General features: G+C 44.9%; 1 protein-coding gene across 1 annotated transcript; it reads right to left on the reverse strand.

The window, feature by feature from the left end:
- Nucleotides 1–212: 212 nt before the first annotated feature.
- PPID (peptidylprolyl isomerase D) lies at nucleotides 213–21,903 on the reverse strand. The gene is made up of 10 exons (XM_077477121.1): nucleotides 21,736–21,903; nucleotides 15,249–15,389; nucleotides 15,015–15,121; nucleotides 13,424–13,612; nucleotides 12,651–12,773; nucleotides 4,649–4,755; nucleotides 3,236–3,377; nucleotides 2,478–2,564; nucleotides 2,358–2,400; nucleotides 213–750 (listed from the first exon to the last, which is right to left on the reverse strand). The coding sequence occupies exons 1-10, from the start codon at nucleotides 21,818–21,820 to the stop codon at nucleotides 662–664; spliced, it is 1,113 nt and encodes a 370-aa protein (XP_077333247.1). The 5' UTR covers nucleotides 21,821–21,903; the 3' UTR covers nucleotides 213–661.
- Nucleotides 21,904–26,414: the final 4,511 nt, after the last annotated feature.

Here is a 26,414-nt window from a genome sequence, read left to right on the forward strand (position 1 = left end):
AGTTGTGGTACCTAGTCCCCCGCTAAACACAAATACCGGCTTTTACACAGATCCTCATTTAACCAAAGGGGTTAATAAGAGCATATTAACCACTATAAAATGTACTGCTTTTATTTCAGTAATTAGTAGTGTAAACTCTTTTCCTTGATATCCCTTTGAAACATCGATAAGCTCAAACTCATCTTAAATCTGGCACTCGGGTAAAAAGAACATACAGCAGTAACAGTCTTTATTAGGAAAGACAGTAACAGGTTTAATCTTTACTCATGTTTATGAGCAAAATCACATTATGCTATTAACACAGAACTGCTGTTGCCCTCTAAAAGGTGCACAGTAAAACAATAAGCCTCGCTCCTTCACTGTCACACAAAATAATAAAGACTAGTAAGCAATACTAACAAAAGCCAAAAATCACAAATTAAATGGTACACTGCACATATCACTTTTTGCATAGTTCATGCAGTGTCACAAAAGAAAAACATTAAAAGATGGCCAAAAAATGTAAACCGTCAATAACACTTAGGTGAAACATCACACCTGTGTTGAAAACCTATGAAAAAGTTTTTGGTTTAATATCACAGGGTATAGCCTCATACAGCTCTTTTGCACCCAGATACCATAGATTTCAGAACACTGCATGCCCGGTTTATTGTAAACATATTTATGCAAACATTTTTGCATAGACAGCTCTTTCTTTTTCCTTCTGTTCTTTGATTCTGTGCTTGACCCGAAGAATTTCACTGCTGATAGCTGCAAGAACAGAGATCAGGTGAAAAGGACAGAACATACTGTGGCAGTAGGAAAACGATGACAGCAATCCATCATCTATAGCAACATTTCCCAATAAGTCAGAGACCAAAATTACATTATATACTTGGCAACATATCAAAACCTGCTCAGAGTTCCAAATGGTTTGCCCTACATAAAGCAGAATCATACTAACACAAACATTGGATTAAAAAATTATTGTGTGGCATGGAAACAAGGTTTTACAGTATAAAAAGGCAAAGTGTGTATATATATATATATATATATCTCATTTTTTTAAAGTTTTGGATAGAGTGCAGAAAAATTAAGAATACCTATTGGGTTTATATTGCTGTCTGTGTCCTCATTAGGGAGATTCACCCCATTTCTCCTTTTTACAGTTATCACCAACAGTGAAAGAAAATCCCAAAGTTTGTGTTGTTACCATAACCGGAATAGAGGGCAAAATCTTCCAATGAAAACACCATCTCTGGTGACAACCAGTATTCCCTCAATTTGGAGGATTTACCCCTCACTTCATGTTTTGCCTTTAGTTCTACTTCAAAGCCTAACTCCATGTTTACTTTCACTTTAAATAGTTACATTTGGGTGAAGGTGACCCAAACAAACTAGTATCCCTACAAATCGATGCACCCACTGTTAGCGCTGTATAAACTGTATGTATTGAGTGCTTACAACGCTTCCTCTGATTGGCAGAGATCATGACATCATCCACCTACCTCTCCACCAATCAGAGGAAGCCTTGTATGGCCCAAAGGAACAATTTAAAGAGAAAGATTGATGTAGCAATTCTCTTTACAGCCAGCCCTAGGAAATGGTACATAAACTAGCTGCAGTAGTCAACATACCCTAGGTGTGTCCAAATTCTACTCCAGCTTACCAGGTGCCCCAAAACTTGTGCAGCAAGCAGATGTCAACTTTGCTCCACATGGCATCAAACAGCATTCAGTTCAATGAAAACTTCCCAGCAACCAACACTACATGAATTCCTGTATTTTGGGCATACAGCCCTAAAGCACCATATCCTGTGCATGTCAGCCTGCCACAGATTTTGACAAGCTGCTGGCAGTAAGATTGGGCACTGCCCCTGTGCCTCCTGGGCACCTAAAAACACCTGGACTTCATGCTAATGGGCTAAACAGGCCCAAAGTCTGTGATAGCCGCCTAATGCTGGTTTATACAGTGACTGGTTCCCATATAAAAACAAACCACCACTGACTACAGTTGTCTTTGTAGTTCAGCCCATGCTAGTGACTTATCTGCCCCCTACCCCCCCCCCCCCCCCCAGGCCTGGAGTTCTGCTTTAAAGCAAAATTCACCACTGAATTTATTTGTTTTTTAAGGGTGTAAGAGTGGAAATGCACCAGTTATGCACAGTTTTAAATACAATAAATCACACAGGACATGGCTTCCTAGTAGCATATACACAAAGTTGCCACTGAAAATTGTGTATGCAAGTACCTAGACCAGGCAAATCAACACCCAAACTAAACCAATGTCAATTGGTTTGGCTAACAATTACATAAGGTTCCCCATTTAGTGTTAGTTCTACACACACTGACAAAGTAAAAATGAAAACTAAAATTTACCTTTATCCTCTGGGGTCAACTCATGTGCCTTTTTAAGATCCTCCTACAACAGAACAGGAATTAGTCATCACATCTGTCACAGGAACTGCACTGTAAACCTACACATAACAGAGTACTTACCAGTGCTTGTTCATAGTCTTTCAATCCCTGCCAACCTTGGGCCCGTCTGTAAAGTGCCTTTGTGTTAGAGGGATCGATTTCAAGAGCCTTGAGGGGAAAAAACAAAAATGCAATATGCAAAAATTTATTTTTCTCTAAAATACAGTAGCTGCAAGTACTTTCCATGCAGACAATACTCTTGATAGTACAGGACAATAGAGACGTAACTTGCTAATTTTCATTACAGCCACTGTGGAGTCCATAGTGGGATGACCACAGATTACAGGGATATAGGATGTCTGTTATACAACAATTTAGCATCTTACTAATAGTGTCTGGGGATTATAGGCAACATCAAATATAGACAAACATTAGAATTGTTTACTTGTGTTCATTTTTTTTGTGTTTTTTTCCCCCCACAAAGCGACTGTACCTATGTAGTAAAGCATGGTGGTGAGAAATCCAGGGAGCCACTGCACTGAAAATAAGTGACTATGGTTTTAGATTGGTGGAACATTTTCCATGCTTGCTTAAAAGCACATATTGATATTATTTAGGAGCTGGTCTTACCGGTAACTTGTTTTCCAGGAGTCTCTCAGGACAGCACCTAAATACAGGAGCTGGTCAGCTCCTAAATAATACATTTGTCACCTTTGTAATAATCAGCAATCCCATAGTTTAGAAAATAATTGAACAGTATCAAAGAGTTTGATTTCAAACAGTTCAGTAAACAAGGCTTTCCCAGGATGGTTTGTGTAATGCCGTTATAATTAAAATACCTCATTGCAGCTCTCAACTGCAGCTCTGAAGTCAGACATTTTCAGCTTACAAGCTCCAATATTCAGATTACAGCTTACAGCAATAGGATTTAACTTTGAAATGTTGTCATCTCCGGTGACATCTTTACAGCTCTCTACATATCTAGAAAATATTAAAATGGAAATGGGACATTAAAAAATTACAGTTTGCAATTCTGCCATAAAGTGTCTAAACTAAGTAAACCGCAGGATACCTGCGGTGCTAGTAAGTGCTTTCATTCATGTTGAGAGTGTTTATGTGCCCAGGGAGCACCTAGGTCCCAACTGAACACTGTACTGAGAAGACCTACATAATTGACACATGCGGCACACAGGAACAGAGGTTTTTCCTTTTTTAATTGACTTACAACTAGGCCAGGTTCACACTTATGAGAATTGGATGAACAGGGACTCATGGGACCCACGGTCGCATCATTGTGAACCCAGCCTTTAACGGATAAGTTCACCTTTCTGAACATCTCACATCCATATTTAGGGTGTAATATGTAACACATTCAGCATCAGACCCCTCTGTCCCCACCCCCCTCTTTGTGGCAGCAAGCTGAGGATCTTCTCCCCGTACTCGCTGCCACAATTCAAAGAGTGCGGCAGTGCGGGGCTCCACCCAAACGGCCACATCATCGATTCACAGATCCCTATGAATCAATAAACTACAAGCACAGACAGGCTTTGTGGCCGTCAGCTTGTAGTTCTCAATGAACGACCACAATGCTGTGGATTCTTCCTGCCCATACGATGTGTGGGGGCAGGCAGCTCACACTGACAGTCTGCAGGAGACCTGCATAGCATCAGATCTGATTGCTGGTGTAGTGCTTTCCAGTGTTGAAATTAAAAATAGTAAATGCACTTTTTTTTTTAACTGCAAAAAAAAAAAATTTTTTTTTTTAAATTAAAAAGTAAACTGCTTTTAAAAGCTTTTTTCTTTTATTATGGTCAAACGCTAAAAATATGGAAAATGCCAAGGGAATGAATACTTATGAGGGGTAGTATGTAGAATTGGATACCCAGCCCCACCAACCAAAAACACCAGAGTTCTGATTTCAAGCCAGTGAAACAACCTCCATAATGCTAGATCCAAGGTGCAGGGAACTATTTGTATATACAGTACTTACCCAAACAGGCTGCACTAGCTTACTGCAGAAACATAAGTGTTTAAACAAGCTCACCCTAGTGCTTAAAATATGGGGCAACTGTCAAGAAGGCAGTTCTATTTAGACTCAGAACTGGGTGCTTGAACACTATAGGGAGTAAAATAATGATTACCAAAAATGTGCCAATTACACCCAACATAGTTTTTACAAATTAGAAGGGTGCATTAAATGTCCTAGTAAGCAGTAAAAGCATTTTTTATTTTTTTTGCATATCACAACATACCTTAGAGCTTTATTATATTTCTTTATTGCCATCTCCCAGTTCTGAGACTTGAATAAATTATTCCCAATGTTCTTCACATCCTCTGCAATACTGACAATTTTTTCAACCTGTTAAGCAGAGAAAGTACAATACATTTCCTAAGTAGAGCTGCATAAATGAAACGTTAATAGTTATTGTGATTTTTTTTTTCCCCTTTTGATCTTGACAAAGTATTTTCCCTATGCTTTCTAAGCAGAGAATGCTCTCTGCTCTGCTGAAGCTGACAGCCATCAAAAGAAAGGGGGAAAAAAAAAAACAAAAAAAAAAACAGGCAGTCTGCCAAGTATCACAAACATTCTTTAGCAGTGGAACTAAGTATAAACATTGCAACATTTGACCTTTAGATCAAAGGAATACACTTTGATTTGTAAAATGAGGAACGGTTAACCACTTAAACACTAAACCTTTTTCTGACATTTGTTGGTTTCAAGTTTAAAAAATGATTCTATTTTTTTTTTTGCTAGAAAACTCAAGTTAGACTTACTGGTAACTTGTTTTCCATGGTGGCTCCTCCCACTTGTCAACAGGAAACAAACCAAATTTTAAAACCTTCACACGGTGGTAGTAGTAGTGAACCTGCGGCCAAAGCTGGAACACACAGTCAGAATATGGATAGTCACAGCATAAAATCAAACAATAAGGGCGGGTTGTTGCTGTCCTGAGAGACTCCTGGAAAACAAGTTACCGGTAAGACTAACCTAAATTTTCCCTAAATGCCTTTCAGGACAGCACCTGAGAGGATAAACGAGACTTACCAACTAGGCAGGGACCACAGCCCGCAGGACCTTTCTGCCAAAAGCCTGACAGACCTTTGTCCCCTAACAACTGCTCCTCAGATATCAGGCGGTGAGACTTAGACTGGCCACATCCGGATGATGTATCGGACCCTGCAGAAGTAAATCTTGTCGGAGAGGTAGCTGCCAAAATGGTTTGATTGCCATCTGCATAAAGGTGGTAAACCAAGCATCTCTTTAGCCAGAATGGAGTAATCAGGATTACGGACCCCTTTTCCTTTTGTATTTTCCTCAATACTAACGGAATTAGCTGGAATGGAGGAAATGCTTAACCCAGATGAAAGTTGCAAGGATGTGCCAAGCCATCTATCCCCTGAGAACTGTTTCAGTGAAAGGAAAAGAAAAGCGGGAGCTCTGCATTCGCTGATGCAAACAGGTCCACCTGTGGATGGCCCCAGGCTCTGGTGACTATTGCAAAAACTTCTGGATTCAAGCTCCATTCTGCCTCCCGAATCAGTCTCCTGCTCAGAAAATCTGCCACTACGTTTAGTGTGCCTTTCAGGTGAACTGCATTGTAAGGACAGCAAATGATTTTCCACCCACTCTAGGATCTTTGATGCCAGCAACTGAAGAGTTTTGCTTCTTGTGCCTCCCTGCTTCTTCAAGTAGGCTAAAAAAGTGGCCCTGACTGATAGAATCTGGACATGGAAACCTTGGAGGATTGGAGAGAAGGCATCCAATGCTAAGGAGACTGCCCTTTGTTCCCTCCAATTTGAGGACCTTTTTGTCTCGGACCATTCTCCCTGTGCTAAGTTTGATGCAAGTGGGCCACCCATCCCCACATGCAGGCATCTGATGTCACCACTTTTTCTATTGGGAATGGCCATAGTAGGCTAAGAATAAGATTCTGTCCTGTGGTTCCATGCCTTTACGAGGAAACTCTGAAGAGGTCTGAAATGTAGCCCTGCCCATTGAATGGCTGGCATAGTCGAGGTTAACCACTTGCCGCCCGCCCTATTACAAATTGACGGCGGCAAAGTGGTTTCATAATCCTAACCGGACGTCATATGACGCGATTAGGATTATGAGCCGCTGCCCCCGGGGGGCGCGCATCGCGGCGATCGTTGTTGCGGGGTGTCAGTGTGACACCCAGCAACTACGATCTCGGTAAAGAGTCTCCGACGGAGACTCTTTACCATGTGATCAGCCGTGTCCAATCACGGCTGATCACAGTGTAAATGGGAAGAGCCGGTGATCGGCTTTCCCTCACTCGCGTCTGTCAGACGCGAGTAGAGGAGAGCCGATCGGCTGCTCCTCTGACAGGGGGGGGTCTGTGCTGATCGATTATCAGCACAGCCCCCCCGAGGATGCCCACACTGGACCACCAGGGACACCACTAGACCACCAGGGAAAAGGTAATAAAAATCCATAATCCTCCCTAGACCACCAGGGTGCCAGTCAGCACAATGGGTGCCAATCAGTGCCCATAATGGATGCCAATCAGTGGCCACAATGGGCATCACTGATTGGCATGCATTATTGTTTGGCACTGATTGGCATCCATTACTATAACACCGATGCCGCCTATGAGTGCCCACCTGTGCCGCCTATGAGTGCCCACCTGTGCCGCCTATCCATGCCCACCTGTGCCGCCTATCCATGCCCACCTGTGCCGCCTATCCATGCCCACCTGTGCCGCCTATCCATGCCCACCTGTGCCGCCTATCCATGCCCATCCGTGCCGCCTATCCATGCCCATCCGTGCCAGCTATCAGTGCCAATTTGTGCCACCTATCAGTGTCCATCCGTGTCGCCCATCAGTGCCGCCTATCAGTGCCGCCTATCAGTGCCGCCTATCAGTGCCGCCTATCAGTGCCGCCTATCAGTGCCGCCTATCAGTGCCGCCTATCAGTGCCGCCTATCAGTGCCGCCTATCAGTGCCGCCTATCAGTGCCGCCTATCAGTGCCGCCTATCAGTGCCGCCTATCAGTGCCGCCTATCAGTGCCGCCTATCAGTGCCGCCTATCAGTGCCGCCTATCAGTGCCGCCTATCAGTGCCGCCTATCAGTGCCGCCTATCAGTGCCGCCTATCAGTGCCCATCAGTGTAGCCCCATCAGTGCCCATCAGTGAAGGAGAAAACGTACTTATTTACAAAGTTTTGAAACTGAAAACAAAAAAACATTTTTTTTTCAAAATTTTCGGTATTTTTTTATTTGTAGCGCAAAAAATAAAAACCGTAGAGGTGATCAAATACCACCAAAAGAAAGCTCTATATGTGGGAAAAAAATGATAAAAATGTAATTTGGGTACAGTGTAGCATGACCGCGCAATTGTCATTCAAAGTGCGACAGCGCTGAAAGCTCAAAATTGGTCTGGGCAGGAAGGTGTTTAAGTGCCCTGTATTGAAGTGGTTAAAGTTCCTAGGGCTGACATAACCCTTCTGACTGACATTTCCTGATTTGTCTGTAGCATAGTTAATATATTTTGGACTTTGATTTTTTTTTCTGTTCTGGAAGAAAAATTCTTTGCTCCACTGAGCTTATTTGGTACCCCAGAAATTGTACTTGTTGAGCCGGATTGAAGGTTGACTTCTGAACATTCACAATCCAACCCAAGGTTAAATGACTGCAGGCCTTGCCCAGGTCTTCTAACAATTTCTCCCTGGAAGGGGAAAAGAAGAGCAGGTCATCCAGGTATAGGATTACCGAGACCCCTTGAAGGCGGAGAGGTGCAAGGGCTTCTGCCATCACCTTTGTAAATATTCGCGGGGCAGAAGAAAGGCCCGAAGGAAAAGGGCCTTGAATTGCAGATGTAGCACCTCATTCCATGTTTATCGCCATCGTTAGGAATCTCCGAGACTGAGGTGCTATAGGGATGTGCAGATAGGCACCTCTTAGTTTGATCGATGTCATGAAGCACTCCTTGGTCAATAGGTTTCTGACCGTGAAGATAGAGTAGATAGATACGAAACCTCTTCTATAGGACTGTTTAGTGTTTTTTTGAAGTTTAGGATTAATCGAAAACCTTTTTTTTTTTTAAATCAAATATATGGGAATAGAATCCTTGATACCATTCCCCCCAGTGGTACCCAAGTCACAACCCCTAAATTCTATTTTGTAAGCATGGGACAGCATGCTCAAAATATACTGGTTTTCTGTCATGCTTACCCAGTAGGAGAGAAGATTTTGAAGCCTTCCTCCCACTTGTAACAGGCTGTCATTGCGTTTGCTGGCTGACGCAGGAGGATGGAAAAAGGACTTGCCTTTTCCCCTCTGCCCTAACCGATTTTTATATTTCTCTAGAGGTTTGTTACTTTGTTCCTGAAAAAAATAAATAAAAATTTTTACTGGCTCTCGCAGGAAAGGTCTTCTTTTTATCTGCAGTTCAGTCAAGAACTGAATACAAGTCATCATAAGCTACAGCTGCTGACAAAGTCGTAAAGGAATCGAGAATTGCTTGCGCGATTATATGAGCTTTAAGCTGATTCACCCAATATTCCTAGAGACACAAGTAGTCGCCATTGCTGGTTTGAGGTTGCCCATGATGGATTGCCAAGCCCTCTTAAGCTGTTGATCCATCTTTTTATCCATGGGGTCCTTTAAAATCACCAAGTCCTCTAATGCCATATCAGTTGATCTTGAAATCTGAGAAAAGGCTGCATCTAGTTTTGGAACTTTATTCCAAAGTGCCGCTGGGTCTTCATCGAAAGGGAACCTCCTTTTATGGGCACTTGGGAAGCAAGGTTCTCTTTGTTTCAACCCATTCTTTCTCATTTGTCTCAGTGATTACTGCGTGGACTGGAAAAGTATGATTTTTGGGCACATAGTCTTGCGTACAGCCTGCAAAGACAATTTTTTTTTGCTCTTCCTCCAAGCCCAAGGTAGCATAAATTGCCCTTAGTAGGCCGTCTACTTGCCTAAAAAACAATATATATTTAGAAGGTGCATTTTCCACCACGTCCTCCTCTTCATCTTCCTTAGAATGTGGGGGGGGGGGGGGGGGGACCGGGACATCCTTCCCGATTATGGGGACCTACTTCAGCCTCCAGTGCCGGGACTAGCAGTGAACTCTGATAGGATTGTGAGGTGGACTGACTTACTTAAGGATTGAATGGTAGTATCCAGTTCCTTTTTGACCAATGCAATCAAATCACTGCATGCGGAAGAAGCCTCCTTCCTTAACTAAAGATTCAATGCATGCTTAACATAGTGTCTTTTTCCAGCCTTCAGGTAATTTTACTTTGCATGAAGGGCATTTTCTTTTAACCCATGGGTCAGAGCTCCTGGCCTGCCGTGACAAGGGAAAAGAGGAACAGAAAACAAAACCATCCTAATGAGTCAGCCTGAACTCTTCCAATATGCTCACCATGGGTGCACAGTGCGAAAACAAAGTGTCCTGTGCCCAGACAGGCCCTACCACCAGGGGGGAAACTAAACTCAAATCCCACTGAAGAGATAGAGATAGAGACCTCAAGTAACGTAGAGCAGAACACCCATCTGCCCCTTACCTGGGTCTTGCTGGTGCCTATCCCACTTGCTGCGGCTCCCGAATCCATCCTGGTACAGCAGCGCGAAGTATGTGGCTAAACGCCGGTTGTGGACTCCATTAGCGCCTCTGCACCAGAGCGGAACTGGAAATATAGGCACCAGACCTGTTCATCCCTCCTCCCCCTGTTCATTCCGTCTGAAATTACACCATGCGATCGCTGCTCCTAGGATGCCGCCCCACTTCCGGGTACTTCACTTCTGGTGGATGCAGTCATCTGACTGCCCATCCCAAGATGACAGCAGCATTCAGAGAAGCAACCTGACCAAAAAAAAAAGTGGAAGTGGCAACCCTTAGAGCGGTGATTCTCAACCAGGGTTTCGCAGAACCCTAGGGTTCCTCCAGAGGTTGCTAGGGGTTCCTTCAGCATTGGGAAATCTCTGCCTCTCAGATAAGTTCCCACTCACACCATTGATCTTTTTAGCCATCTGTAAGGAGGTAATTCTTCCCAATGACCACAAGTGTAAGGACCACTCTTCCCACTGACCATCACACTAATGTATCATGAGTTGTAGATTTCTTTAACAAAAAAAAAAAAAGGTTGGTCTTCATTAGAAAGAGATGGTACAGAATCCAATACAATACATATCAAGGTTTCTTACACAAAATACAAAGCAATGTACATAACCACATGGAATTCCCAGCGATGCATCCAACGTGCTTCAAAATGGTCTACACAACCCAGAAGGAAGATCGGGGGGGAAGAAAAAGGGGGGAGGGGGAGAGGGGGGGGGGACAGCCAACACACCCCACTCAACATCTTCTTCCCGAAGTCCCGGGGCTCAGGACAAAAAGAAACCTCCATCCCGATATTCCCTAGCGCCTACCCAAGGTTGCCACACTCTTATGAATTTCTGGGGGCACCCCCTACTGGCATATGTCAGTTTATACATTGGCAGCACTTCATCAATGGATTTTTCCCAAGCTCTCCTTGTAGGTGGGAGGGGCGAGGTCCAGTTGAGGAGTATTTGTTTCTTGGCATAGAAAAGCAGCAATGAAATCAGTATTTTGGTGTATCTGGGCCTCTGTTCGTCATTGTGAATAGCTAGCAGAGCCAGCTTAGCTGTCAGGGGAACAGTCCTCTGAAGATGCTCATTTAATGCATTCCATAACTGCAGACCAATACTGTGATATGCGTGGGCACTCCCAAAACATATGTAAAAACGAACCCTCGGGGGGGATCGACATCTAGGGCAATTTGGGGATCTATTCGGAAAAATTCTGTGCAGTGCACTCTATTTAAACACTTAGTTTGTATTAACCTATCCTTAGAGGATATCAGAACCCCGATGCTTGTCTCGAAGCAGTCTTCCCAGGCCTCTCTATCCAGTGTTGGAATGTCCCCTTTCCACTTGTCCCACAACGCTTCCATTCTCGGAGACTCCCTACTGATCAACACCGAGTACAACGCAGAGAGGGGTTTCACTAATGACTCCTGATCTAGCAGGCCCTCCAGTACATCCACCCCCAGAACCGGCGGCATGCCGGCAACTGAAGGCATGCCATAGCTGCCAGTACCTAAAGAGCATGCCCCCCCCCCCCCCCCCCCCCAACTCCCGGAAAGGGACAAGGGTCCCATTGGAAATCACATCCCCCAAGGTCTTGACACCATACCTGGGCCCACAATTGTGGGTCCGGGATAGACCTAAAGTGGGGAAGTAACGGGTTTCCCCACAAGGGGCAGCGAGGGGACCATCTATTAGGGGCCATGAAACGCTTCCTAGCCACCTCCCAGATCTGAACCGTGACTTTGGTGGGGCTCGGCAGGGCAGGGCGACACGAGCACCTACAATACACCAGATTGCTCAGTGAGTTGTAGATTTCTAATATTTAGCAGGGGCTCCCCCGAGACCAGAGAAATATTTCAAGGGTTCCTCTGTGTTGAAAAGGGTGAGAAAGGCTGCCTTAGAGCAATCCCGGCTCTCCCCAAGCACTGACTAGTGCATCCCCCTGTGGAAATGGAAGGAACTGGCTTTCTGAGGTAGGAAAAAAAAAAAAAAAACATATACATATATATATATATATATATATATATATATATATATATATATATATATATATATATATATATATATATATATATATATAAAAATGGAGCAGGGAGCCTGGGCTCTCAGGACAGCACCTTCAAAGCTCCTGACTCCCCACAAAGTGTTTTCTTCCAGAGGAAGGAAACTGACATGGGGAGGAGCTTCATTTTAAAGTTCAGTGGAGGTGTGTTACCTGTCGACAAGTGGGAGGGGGGGGGCTCTCAGCTGTCCTGAAAGACGTTTAGGGAAAATTACTTAGAACCACTAAACTTTTTTTTTTTTTTTTAGTAGAGAACCTAGAGAATAAAATGGCGGTTGTTGCAATATGTTATATTGCACTGTATTTGCGCAGCAGTCTTTTAAATGCATTTTTTTTTTTTAAATTACACTTTCACACACACACACTAACCAGTAAAAATTTACCCCAATTTTTTATTGTATAATGTGAAAGCTTTTAGGCCACGAGAATTGTTACATTTGATCGAAGCAAAAAATAAAAAATTCTCATTTTGGCCAGAATTGTGCAGCTCTAATTCTAAGCAAACTGTAAGCCACATGTACATAATCTGTAGTGCTTTCCCATCTACATATATGGGTCTTATCCAGACAAATACTTTTTATGAGAGATTTAGTTAATTGTATAAGTTACATACATCATTTAATTCAACATCTGAGTCCTCTGGGAAGTCAGGATGAATGTCACCAGAGCCATCTGCAGGAGCCACGACCACTTCATCTCCATCTCTGAACTCTCCACACTCTGCTATTACACACGGCTGAAAAAACAAAAAAAAAAAAAAACATACAACTAGGATTAGGTAAAAGCCACAATTTAATCTAGATCAAAACCTGCCAATTGTAGATAGCATAACGTATTGAAACATTGAGCAACTGTAGTTATACTGGATCTCCACTAAAAAAGAAGACTGTTTTTTTTCTACCGTTACTAAAGGTTAACACTTATAATCTTTATGTAGAGCAGTGGTTCTCAACTGCTGTCTTCAGGACCCATTAACAGGCCAGATTTTAAGTATTACCTTAGGGAGATGTAGACTAGAATAATGCAATCAATGAGCAGCAAATTATATCACCGGTGATGCATTTCTGTTATATTGAAAACCTGGCCTGTTAGTGGGTCCTGAGGACAGGAGCTGAGAACCACTGATGTAGAGGCTCCAATGCTAAGCCACTGGCCATGAAGTCCCTGCAGAAGAATTCTGTGGGACTGGCAATCACAGCAGGTCTTCAGCACTGACCACCTTACCAACAGACTGGTTACATGTCCTGGTGCGGACCTGAATAAATGTTTTTAGAAAGGTTACAATTTCCATTCTAACTTTTATTTGATGGTTTTACTGTATGTTCGTATAAACTTTCACTAAAACAGCAAGGTTTATTTTAGAAATGCTTAAGGTTCGCAGCTTACCTTCTTAGGCAGTTCGCCCTGAAGTTCAACATTTTCCAGCATTTTTACAATGCCATACCCTTTAAGCACTTGGCCAAATACAACATGTTTCCCGTCTAAATGAGGTGTTGGCACAGTTATGATAAAGAACTGAGAGCCATTGGTGTTTGGTCCTGCATTAGCCAGACTGAGCAAGCCTTCCCTGTCATGCTGAAGAGAGAAATAAACAACATATAATTAGAAAAATAATCACCTTGCCAAACATCCCTGACTTCAGTTTACCTTGCATTATTTTTGTTTGTTTAAACACCACTAGGCATTAAATTAGTAATCCATATACCTGCAGCATAACTCACTAGAGGCCCCTGCTCTTGTCTCAAAGTATCCACAGACTTAAAATGACAGAATATGGGATCTGTCATTGAGAACATCCCCCTGAAGAAAGTAATAGCCGACTGGCTGGAATGCTGATTGCAATGCCTTTAAAGTTTAAGTTCACCTCACCAAACAAAAAATAAATGCACTTTTTACTCCCTCCCCCCCCCCAAAGGAGTCTGCAAAGCATTTAAATTTCTGGCTCCTGCACACTCTCCCTCCAGCATTCTTACCTGTGCTTCTGTACGAGTTCTTTTAGAAAGCTTGAGAAGTTGTCAATGAACTACAAAAAGGCACCCATCAGCGGTGGAAGACGGGACTTGTAGTTTCTTCATTCACAGATTGCTTTGAATGAATGACGCGGCTGTACAGGTGGAGTCCCGCACAGCGACGCCAATTTTGAAATGGGACATCGGGTAAGGAGGAGGGGCAGGGATGTGTTAGAGCATGTTACACTCTAAAAACACGTGTAAAGTGGAACATGCTTCAAAAGGTGAACTTAGCCTTTAATGCGTTAGACATGAAACAAATATGCAGATCAGAAAGTCTGACTCCACATTTTGCATACTTGTTCCAGGTAAGGCTGGATTCACACCTATGCATTTTTAGTGTAATTTGCATATTTGCACTACAGTCCAGTTAACATGGTTTCCTATGGAACACGTTCTGTATTGCAAATCTGCAAAATGCAAAAAAGCACTAAAATGCATAGGTGTGAATCCAGCCTAAGTCAGAATGATCTAAAGCCTGGGACAGCCAGGAAAGTAGCATTTTAGAAGGTGGTCAGCCATAGCATCCTCTGTATATCTCTTCTGAAAGCTTTTCATTTAAAGAAACCTTTACTAAGAGGAAAACGAGGGCATCCTGCCAATCAGTCTAGCAGAATGCACATAGGCTGATAGGAGATGTGCTGCCAAAAAAAGCAGAGCGATTAGCTCATTTGTCTGCTGCTACTCTCTTAGGCTCCGCTTACACTTGTGTAACTCCAAAGTCGCAGAATTTCCAGTGTGACTTTGGTGCAACTTTTCATTCTGTGACATTAAGTTGCATATATCCAAATGGGTGCCTAAGGCAACATCATCTGAATGTTCATTAAAATAATAACAGCTTTGGTAAATGGATAATTTGTTGCTGCCCACAGCAACAACTAGAACTAAAGCGAGTCTTGTACTACAAGACAAGGCGACTTAAGCTTATATTGATAGAAAAAAAAATGTTTTTGTAATACTGTAGCTACCTTATAATGAAAGTTTTCATCCTCAAACTTCTCTCCATATATACTTTCACCACCAGTTCCATCTTGATTAGAGAAATCGCCCCCCTGGATCATGAATTTCTTAATAACTAAAAAAAAAATAATAAATAAAAAAAAGTTTAAAGAAAAACTAGAAAACGCTGTTTTTGAGATACAGTAAGCATATACTGATAAAGCATGTTTCAATTAATAAATGCTTCCTTTATAAGCACTTACTCCTATGGAAAGGACATCCTTTGAAATGCAGAGGCTTTCCTGTTGTCTTCCCTATACCTTTCTCCCCAGTGCACAGAGCGCGGAAGTTCTCAGCTGTTTTAGGGACAACATCTGCAAACAGTTCCAGCACAACACGACCAACTAAAAAAAAAAAAAAAAAAAAAAAAAAATATATATATGTATAAATTATGATGGTCATCTAATAAATATAATGAGCCATAATGCACAGTCAGGAAAACAAACATCAACTTGACATTCTATTAAAAAATATTAAACAATTACTTCTCAAAATCTCACTAGTACCTTTATTGCTGATTTCCCCATTTGTTCTACTTTTCTTACTTTTAGGAGACCATAAACTCCCTTTGCCATATACTGCTCTTATTAACCTCCCTGGCCATATTCCAGAGACTGGCTTGGGGCAAGATTTCATTATTGATTGATTGTATTCCTGAGCCAGACTCTGTATCCCATCGCAGGATCCATGTAGGGGTTTACTTACCTTGTCCCCTGGATTCAGTGATGTCTCCCCGCTGTGATCTGCGAGCCGCCGTGTCTCGCTCGATCTATCACAGTGCCGGGCTCCGTTCCCTGTGAACGTTGCGACACACGGGGACGGAGTATAGATACAGTATACTGTAATCTTACAGATTATGGTACTGTATCAAATAATTACACATCCCTTTTGTCCCTAGTGGTTAGTCCAGTGTCCTGCATGCAGTTTTATATTATAAATACTATTCTTTATGACGGGAAACTGGAGATTGCCCAAAGCAACCAAAAAATGTCCTTTTACATGAAAAGTGCTTTTAGAAAACAGCGATAATAAATTAGAATCACTTGCAGAATTGAGCGATAGTAATTTGTAGGGAAATTCGTCATCAGCACTAAAAGTAATGACAGCGACAATTCTGCAACTCAGCACATTTCAGTGTTTGATTTTATTACATTATTGAATAATTCTTATTATATTATTATTTGTTATAAATATATATTTTATATTATAATTTATGATTTTGTATTTCACATTTTATCATACCCGGGATGTCTATTAGACTCTCGTTTGGACAGATTTAAGTGAGTTATTCCTAAGAATTACAGGACTACAATATAAAACGCCAAATTTCCATGCAAAATAATTGTACCGCTTTCAGCACCTAAAATCTGAAATAATCATACCGCCAGGGAGGTTAAGAAATAGGTCTTCAAATAAATACAATTGGTTATTGAATCCGTCTCTATTAACTATTTTATTAACCATTAGAAAAATTGGTTTTAGCATCCACATTTCTGATGCCTATTATGGGTTTCTGGCAGAACAACTCAAGATTTTTTTCTTCCTTTGTTACCATAAGCAAAAGAGATAAGAAAACACTACTGATATATGTGCCCAGGTCAGATTTCATAAATGAGGTTAACATCCACTTTAAGGGCCGGTGCACACAGCGATGCGCGGCGAGGCGTCTCCGACTTGCCTCGCCGCGACTTGCACGGACCTCAGCGGCGACTTGCAGAGGACTTCTGTATAGAAGTCAATGCAAGTCGCCCCCGAAGTCGCCCCAAAGTAGTACAGGAACCTTTTTTCTGAGTCGGAGCGACTCGAGTCGCTCCTCTCAGAACGGTTCCATTGTACAGAATGGGGGCGACTTGCGGGAGCGAGGCGAGGCGAGCCGTGTCGCCTCGCCTCGCGCCGCAGTGTGAACCGGCCCTAAGGATCCCATTATTCACTCTCCCGTTTCCTCTCAAGGTGTTCTGTGAATAGACAAAGGCTAGATCCTGCCATTAACCCACCCCTCAAGTTGCCTGTTGCGTGCGCCCCCCCAAAACTGATGCTGGGAGTGAAGCAAAAAACCTAGCCCTACAGGGTATAGGTCAGAGCTGTCAAACTCAAATTTAATTGTGGTCGGTTATATCTGGGGTGCCCTACATATAGAGTGCAAGAGAGTGCAAGAGTGCCGAGCACAGAGTTTAGGGGGACGCTATGTACAGAGTGCAGTTCATGTGGTGCCCCATGCACAGTTCAGGTATGCGCTATGTATAGAGTGCAGGGTTTAGGGATGTTACCTACAGAGTGCAGGGTTTAGGGATGTTACCTAGAGTTTTGGGGTGTGCGCTGTGCAGAGTGCAGAGTTTTGGGGTGCACTATGCATGCACAGTGTGCAAACCCCAAGCTTCCTCACATCTCTCTCCCCTACCCTGCCCAACTCTAGTACCTCCCTGTGTGCCTCTGCCTCGCCAGGAGAATGTTCTCTTTCAGATTCTGAAGATCTGTCTCCGCTGAGCCACGCCATGAGCGCATGCAAGGATCCGTGAGTCCTGCGAACCACTGAGAGCAAAGGCTTCAGAATTTACAAGTGGCAGCAGGGAGCGGGAGCAGAGGGTGAGAGCCGGAATGGAGTTCCACCACATTCTGGCTGCAAGAGCCGGATTCGGCCAGCGGGCCTTGTGTAATTGACAAATTTGGAATATGTGATCATGCAACTTAATCCTCCATGCCTGGTAACTGATCCAGTGCTGCTATAGCAGTAGAAAAAAGTAAGCGTAGACTCAGCCAACCAGTTAGGCGCTAACACAGCTTTCTTTCCTGGTAGCTGCACAGAAGTGAAGAAAGGCTTAATGTTGCTGGGAAGTTATTCTTCTCCACCAAGACATCTAAGATTTCAGCTCACTGAACAAGCAAACATTTACTGAGATATTCACACTCCCCAAAACTCTATGCGAAATTGGCCTGTCATCAGTCAGTGCTGCAGCATTGCATGGAGGAAGGGGGAATTTGATATGTTTCACAGTACCTAAAAACCACAAACCGGCTGTTTGTATTGTGGCCAGAACATATTAGCCCTAATCCAATCCTGGCTGAGTTCAAGCTGTCACAGCAATGCGTGGGGTGGTTTCGAGGGTCAGTACTAGCAACATCAATAAAGTGTGGATGACACCCAACAAGGACCTCACCACTTCTTATCCCAAGTTGTAGCATCACTAGCGCTGCACAATTAATCATAAAAAACAAAACAAAAATTACAATCTCGATCAACCCTCCTCACAATCTCTATTGCAGAGTTTCCCAATACTTTCATGTAACAAGTGTAGAGACTTCTCTGCTCACTCTGGCAGTCTGCCAAGTTTTTAACAACATTGTCTCTGCTAGTAGATAAGTAGAAACATTGTAACTCTTCCTCCTCAGAGCAAAGGGATAAAATGTGTGTGTAAATGCTGGAAGTTTAACCACTTAAAGTCTAAACCTTTTTTTTTTTTTTGCTAGAAAATTACTTGGAACACCCAAACATTATATATAAAATCATTTTTATTTTTAGCAGACCCCCTAGGGCAGTGATGGCGAACCTTGGCACCCCAGATGTTTTGGAACTAGATTTCCCATGATGCTCAACTACACTGCAGAGTGCATGAGCATCATTGGAAATGTAGTTCCAAAACATCTGGGGTGCCAAGGTTCGCCATCACTGCCCTAGGGAATCAAATGGCGATTGTTGCAATATTTTATGCCACACTGTATTTGCACAGTGGTCTTTCGAAAACAATTTTATGGGAAAAAATACACTTCAATGAGTAAAAAAAAAAAATGTTTTGTTTAATGTGATAGATGATGTTACGGCGTGAGAATTGTAATTTGTCTTCTAAAAAAAAAAAAAAAATTAATCGGGATTCTCATTTTAGCCAGAATCGTGCAGCTCTAAGCAGCCCCCATATGTTGCCTTCATTCAGCCCTCGCTGTGCCCCATTAGCTCCAGCAGCAGCAGTGCACCATGCCAGGTAAACACTTGCCAACCAACTGCAGATCCACTGCTCAGCCAATCAGAGAAAGGTGGCTGAAATGTGAGCATTGAAAGTAAGGTACCCATCTCATAGGTCAGCCCTCAAAAACTTCACTCGCCTGCTCACATTTTGCGAGTGAAATTTGAGGACTGGCTCTGATGATCAGGGCGGCTCTCCTGTTCCTCCCCTCCCCTGCACAGGCAGGCTGCATTGGTGGGCACAGGTGAAGTTGTTAATATTTATTTTAATAACGTAATTCTGCATAAAACATTTAAATGTCATTTCATGAGAATTTATGAGGGCATGTTTAGTTGCAGAATTAGGGTGGGGCAGCTGGTGGCGAGTGACCCTTGAGGCCTGGCTAGTAGCTCAGGACTTTAAATTTTGAGTCCTGTCATAGCTGCAATAACTGAGCAGTTGCTGATCCCCACCCAGGTCAGAGTCTCTTTTCCTTTATACTGCCATCTGTGTTACTTGTTTCAGGAATAATAGTCTCTCCAATGAAGACAAAACATGGCATTAGCAATAGGATTGAGTCACTTATGGCATTAGCAATAGGATTGAGTCACTTATCACTGCTGTCTGTGCCTTTCTGTCCTGGAAAGGAACGCCTTCAATTTCTTGTATGGCCAGCAGAGGGACAGGAAGTGAGGGAGAATCTCCCTTATTGAGTCACAAACAGAAATAACATAAGGTGACCTATGTATATGAGAGAACACTGTTCTGATCCAGGAGCTTGCATTTTAATAATAGATTAGTGTAGTCCATGTGCTTTTTACTTCCCCAAAGCCCCCCCCCCCATCATGCAAAGAGGCATGTCCCTACACTGAGGATCCCAGTCATCATGCAATGCGGCATGTCCCTACACTGTGAGGATCCCAGTCATCATGCAATGCGCCATGTCCCTACACTGTGAGGATCCCAGTCATCATGCAATGCGCCATGTCCCTACACTGTGAGGATCCCAGTCATCATGCAATGCGCCATGTCCCTACACTGTGAGGATCCCAGTCATCATGCAATGCGCCATGTCCCTACACTGTGAGGATCCCAGTCATCATGCAATGCGCCATGTCCCTACACTGTGAGGATCCCAGTCATCATGCAATGCGCCATGTCCCTACACTGTGAGGATCCCAGTCATCATGCAATGCGCCATGTCCCTACACTGTGAGGATCCCAGTCATCATGCAATGCGCCATGTCCCTACACTGTGAGGATCCCAGTCATCATGCAATGCGCCATGTCCCTACACTGTGAGGATCCCAGTCATCATGCAATGCGCCATGTCCCTACACTGTGAGGATCCCAGTCATCATGCAATGCGCCATGTCCCTACACTGTGAGGATCCCAGTCATCATGCAATGCGCCATGTCCCTACACTGTGAGGATCCCAGTCATCATGCAATGCGCCATGTCCCTACACTGTGAGGATCCCAGTCATCATGCAATGCGCCATGTCCCTACACTGTGAGGATCCCAGTCATCATGCAATGCGCCATGTCCCTACACTGTGAGGATCCCAGTCATCATGCAATGCGCCATGTCCCTACACTGTGAGGATCCCAGTCATCATGCAATGCGGCATGTCCCTACACTGTGAGGATCCCAGTCATCATGCAATGCGGCATGTCCCTACACTGTGAGGATCCCAGTCATCATGCAATGCGGCATGTCCCTACACTGTGAGGATCCCAGTCATCATGCAATGCGGCATGTCCCTACACTGTGAGGATCCCAGTCATCATGCAATGCGGCATGTCCCTAACATGATTACGGGGAGTTACTTATCACTGCCGTCTGTGCCTTTCTGTCCTGGAAAGGACTGCCTTCAATTTCTTGTATGGCCAGCAGAGGGACAGGAAGGGAGGAAGAATCTGCCTTATGGAGTCACAAACAGAAATAACATGACATGACCTATGTATATGAGATAACACTGTTCTGATTCAGGAGCTTGCATTCTAATAATAGACTAGTGTAGTCCATGTGCTTTTTACTTCCACAAAGCCCCCCCCACTCATACAATGCAGCATGTCTCTACACTGAAGATCCCAGTCATCATGCAATGCAGCATGTCCCTACACTGAGGATCCCAGTCATCATGCAATGCAGCATGTCCCTACACTGAGGATCCCAGTCATTATGCAGCATGTCCCTACACTTAGGATCCCAGTCATTATGCAGCATGTCCCTTCACTGAGGATCCCAGTCATCATGCAATGCAGTATGTCCCTACACTGCAATGGGGTATGTCCCTACACTGAGGATCCCAGTCATCATGCAATGCAGGATGTCCCTACACTGAGGATCCCAGTCATCATGCAATGCAGTATGTCCCTACACTGCAATGGGGTATGTCCCTACACTGAGGATCCCAGTCATCATGCAATGCAGTATGTCCCTACACTGCAATGGGGTATGTCCCTACACTGAGGATCCCAGTCATCATGCAATGCAGTATGTCCCTACACTGCAGTGGGGTATGTCCCTACACTGAGGATCAGGACAGACACAGCACAATGGAGGACATGACACACACACACATGGCAGCGTGCAGACCATAGGTGTCATCCTGTGATAGTGCCAGCCAGTCCCTCACATAGAGGCCGATGCTGGGCCTGTGTTCCCCCAGTACATCTACAGATTCCCCACATATCTCAGGGAGATCCTATACTGGCCGGAGTGATGAAGATGGCGCCTATTCCTTCTCACCTGGCTCCCCTCCAATATCTATATCAAAGAACACCCGCGGATTGCTGGGGTTGGACGGCCTGTTGTTCGGGCTCGGATTAGACATGTTTCCCGGCGTGCTCCGTACACTATGAGAAGACCGGCTTCAGCACCTGAGCACACTTCCGCTGCGGCCACCACTCAGCTTCCGGTCCATAGTCCCCGCCCACCCAACCCCGTCAGGATTGTCTGTGAGTGTGTGGAGGGGGAAGGAAGGAAGGAAGGCGAGGGGATGGTGTGGTTGTGCTCTAGTGTACTGCCCCGCTACTATCACCTACTGTTTGTTCTTGTCCCCCAACCCCCGCTATTACCTACTATATGCCCCCCCCCCCACTATTACCTACTATGTGTCCCCTAACCCCCACTATTACTATGTGTCCCCAACCCCCAATATTACCCACTATGTGTCCTCCCCACTATTATCTACTGTCCCCCCCCCCCCCCAGCATCACCTACTATGTGTCCTCCAACCCCCAATATTACCTACTATTTGTCTCCCCCTCCACTATTACCTACTATGTGTCGCCCCCCCCACTATTACATACTATGTACCCCCACTATTACCTCCTATGTGACCTCCAACCCCCGATATTACCTACTATGTGTCCCCCCCATTATTATCTACTATATGTCCCCCAGCCCCCACTATTACCTACTATGTGTCCCCCAATATTACTTACTATATGTCCCCCAACCCCCAATATTACCTACTATGTGTCCCCCCCCCACTCCTCCACTATTACCCACCATGTGCCCCCCTACTATTACCTACTATGTGTCTCCCCTATTGCCTACTATGTGCCCCCCCACTATTACCTACTAAGTGTCCCCCCCACCACCACTATTACCTACTAAGTGTCCCCCCCACCACCACTATTACCTATGTGTCCCCCCCACCACTATTACCTACTATGTGTCCCCCCCCCCCACTATTACCTATTTGTCAGAAACCATGAACCAGACCGAGACAGAAGTACAATTAAATCACACTTGTTTAAAAAGTTAAATAGAGTAAGCGTAGTAAAAGCATAGCCAGAGTCCAGTAACCGGATCGAGTAGTCAGCCAGTCCAGATTTCAATAACCAGATCAGGTAATCAGCCAGGCCAGAAGTCAGGGATCCAAGTGGAGCAACAGCAAGCAGGATAAGGAGCCAGCAGGGATGTCAGCAAGCCAGTCTTTAAACGGAACCACAGTAGATGGTTTCTTGTGATGTGACCAAGGCGAAGGCAGAGATGCAGTGAGCAGGACAGCTTTAAGTAGGCAGGTCCGACGAGTAGGATCAGGAACAGCTGGGTGACTGTGGAGAGACATGAGAGCTGGCAATTAGCCGACAGCTGAGCAGCCAGCCCACCGGGCTTGAGGGGAAACCGTCTATGGAACTCGTGGAGGAGGACCGGGGCATGTACGTCAGAGGATGAAACCCAGGAGCAATTATTAATTTTTCTTCATAAATTCTGGGCACAATTTATACTGCTACATATCTTTGGTAAAAATAACCCAAATTAGTGGATATTATTTGGTCTTTGTGAAAGTTAGAGAGTCTACAAGCTGTGGTGCGAATCATAAAAAATTGATCACATCTGATGTACTGGTGGCCTATCTCGTTTCTTGTGACCCGAACAAGCCAGGAAAGTACAAATACCCCCCAAATGACCCCTTTTTTGAAAGTAGACATTCCAAGGTATTTAGTAATAGTGATGGACGAACTTCTGACAGGACGTTTCGCGAACGCGGCCGATCGTTCGCGAACCCGTAACATTTGACTTCAATGGGAGGCGAACTTTGCAAACCTACAGGTCAAATTTGCAGCCACAAAATAATTACTAGCTGTGCAAACATAGTCCCACCACATGGCCAATGACATAACACATGTATGAGGTGAATCTGGGTTCGACAACTACAAGCATTCTTTTTTTATATGTGAAATTGTTGTGACAATTCAGGACTGTGGAGCGCATGAAGGCAATGGAGGAGAGGGAAGGTCAGGGTAGGCAAAGAAGAGGGTGCAGGAGATGATCACCAGCAGCGTGACATACAGCAATGACACCTGCACCGTGATAGAGTCATCTGACACCAGCACCGTGATAGAGAGCACTGACATCAGCAGCGTGACATACAGCAATGACACCTGCACCTTGATAGAGTGATCTGACACCAGCACCGTGATAGAGAGCACTGACATCAGCAGCGTGACATAAAGCACTGACACCAGCATCGTGATATACAGCACTGACACCAGCACTGTAATAGAGAGCACTGACATCAGCAACGTGACATACAGCAATGACACCTGCACCGTGATAGAGTGATCTGACACCAGCACCGTGATAGAGAGCACTGACATCAGCAGCGTGACATAAAGCACTAACACCAGCACCGTGATATACAGCACTGACACCAGCACCGTGATAGAGAGCACTGACATCAGCAGCGTGACATACAGCAATGACACCTGCACCGTGATAGAGTGATCTGACACCAGCACCGTGATAGAGAGCACTGACATCAGCAGCGTGACATAAAGCACTGACACCAGCACCGTGATATACAGCACTGACACCAGCACCGTGATAGAGAGCACTGACATCAGCAGCGTGACATACAGCAATGACACCAGCACCGTGATAGAGAGCACTGACATCAGCAGCGTGACATAAAGCACTGACACCAGCACCGTGATATACAGCACTGACACCAGCACCGTGATATACAGCACTGACACCTGCACCGTAAGCAGCCCCAGGAGGAAGTCAGCACAGCACAGGGATGGTGGGAGCCCCTCATAATAAGCAGCCCCAGGAGGAAGTCAGTACAGCACAGGGATGGTGGGAGCCCCTCATAATGAGCATAGCACAGGGATGGTGGGAGCCCCTCATAATATGCACAGCAGAGGTACAGCCCCAGGAGGAAGTCAGCACAGGGATGGTGGGAGCCCCTCATAATAAGCAGCCCCAGGAGGAAGTCAGCACAGCACAGGGATGGTGGGAGCCCCTCATAATAAGCAGCCCCAGAAGGAAGTCAGCACAGGGATGGTGGGAGCCCCTCATAATGAGCATAGCACAGGGATGGTGGGAGCCCCTCATAATATGCACAGCAGAGGTACAGCCCCAGGAGGAAGTCAGCACAGGGATGGTGGGAGCCCCTCATAATAAGCAGCCCCAGGAGGAAGTCAGCACAGCACAGGGATGGTGGGAGCCCCTCATAATATGCACAGCAGAGGTACAGCCCCAGGAGGAAGTCAGCACAGGGATGGTGGGAGCCCCATATAATAAGCAGCCCCAAGAGGATGTCAGCATAGCACAGGGATGGTGGGAGCCCCTCATAATAAGCAGCCCTAGGAGAAAGTCAGCACAGCACAGGGATGGTGGTAGCCCCTCATAATAAGCAGCCCCAGGAGGAAGTCAGCACAGCACAGGGATGGTGGGAGCCCCTCATTATAAGCAGCCCCAGGAGGATGTCAGCATAGCACAGGGATGGTGGGAGCCCCTCATAATAAGCAGCCCCAGGAGGAAGTCAGCATAGCACAGGGATGGTGGGAGCCCCTCATAATAAGCAGCCCCAGGAGGAAGTCAGCACAGCACAGGGATGGTGGGAGCCCCTCATAATGAGCATAGCACAGGGATGGTGGGAGCCCCTAATAATATGCACAGCAGAGGTACAGCCCCAGTAGGAAGTCAGCACAGCACAGGGATGGTGGGAGCCCCTCATAATAAGCAGCCCTAGTAGAAATATGACACCGCTCAACCTCTTCAAACAGGAGGGTATGTTCATATAGTACGGTGTGCTTTTTTTGGACAAGGAAGTGAGCCAAATGAAGAAAGAAGATCTGTCTGCTCGATTAAAAAAATTGTTTATAGACATATACATGGTCTACTGGTCACATGTGTTTAATTCCTCTGAGATCCATGCCTCATTCATTTTTAGAAATGTGAGGTAGTTAACACTGTCATGAGCTAGGCGAGTACGCTTATCGGTCACGATCCCCCCTGCTGCGCTGAACGTCCTTTCGGACAGGACACTGGACGAGGGGCAAGCCCAAAGTTCGATTGCAAATTGGTCAAGCCTGCCCACCCAGTAGTCCAGGGGTTCATCACTCCTCAGAGCGTCCACATCGGCCGTTAACCCGATGTAGTCGGACACCTGACGGTCTAGGCGTTCCCTGATGCTGGATCCGGATGACACCTGTCGATGGGTCGGCTGGAAGAATTACCTCATATCCGAAGTCACCAACACATCTTCAAACCGGCCTCTTCTTGCAGACGCTGTTGGATTGGTACCCGCAATTCCTTCTCTGGGAGTGGGAATTGCTCCTCTGCCAGCGCACGCAAAAGCAGAATGCAGCATTTCTCCAAGCAAGGCCTGGAAGTGCTCCATTCTGACAGCCCTCTGTGACGAGGACTTTTGTGGACCTAATAGTAACAGCTAATGATTAAACTGACTGTCCCTGCTGCACACAGCGTCCTGTCCCTCTCTCTACACTGACAAAAGACAGGCTGCTGCAACAATCACTAGCACAGCAGTGCCTCAAACCTATATTCTGAACTACACCTAACACCTATACCATACCAGTCCTGAAAAGAACTTTTGTGGACCTAATAGCTATCGATTTGGGTCACTGAAGTCTCTCCCTGCTCCACACAGCAACCTCTCCCTATAGTGA

The sequence above is a fragment of the Lithobates pipiens genome, unplaced genomic scaffold (assembly GCF_037356315.1).
Source record: "Lithobates pipiens isolate NorthernLeopardFrog02 unplaced genomic scaffold, aLitPip1_a1.2 Scaffold_13, whole genome shotgun sequence".
Taxonomy (NCBI): domain Eukaryota; kingdom Metazoa; phylum Chordata; class Amphibia; order Anura; family Ranidae; genus Lithobates; species Lithobates pipiens.

Excerpts from the sequence above, each read along its gene's own strand:
- PPID (XM_077477121.1), bottom strand. The coding sequence starts at position 21,820 with ATGTCTAATCCGAGCCCGAACAACAGGCCGTCCAACCCCAGCAATCCG. Across the intron at positions 2,565-3,235 it reads CAGTTGAGAGCTGCAATGAG|GCTCTTGAAATCGATCCCTC; the intron begins GTATTTTAATTA and ends TTTCCCCTCAAG. Across the intron at positions 2,401-2,477 it reads AAGACTATGAACAAGCACTG|GAGGATCTTAAAAAGGCACA; the intron begins GTAAGTACTCTG and ends GTTCTGTTGTAG.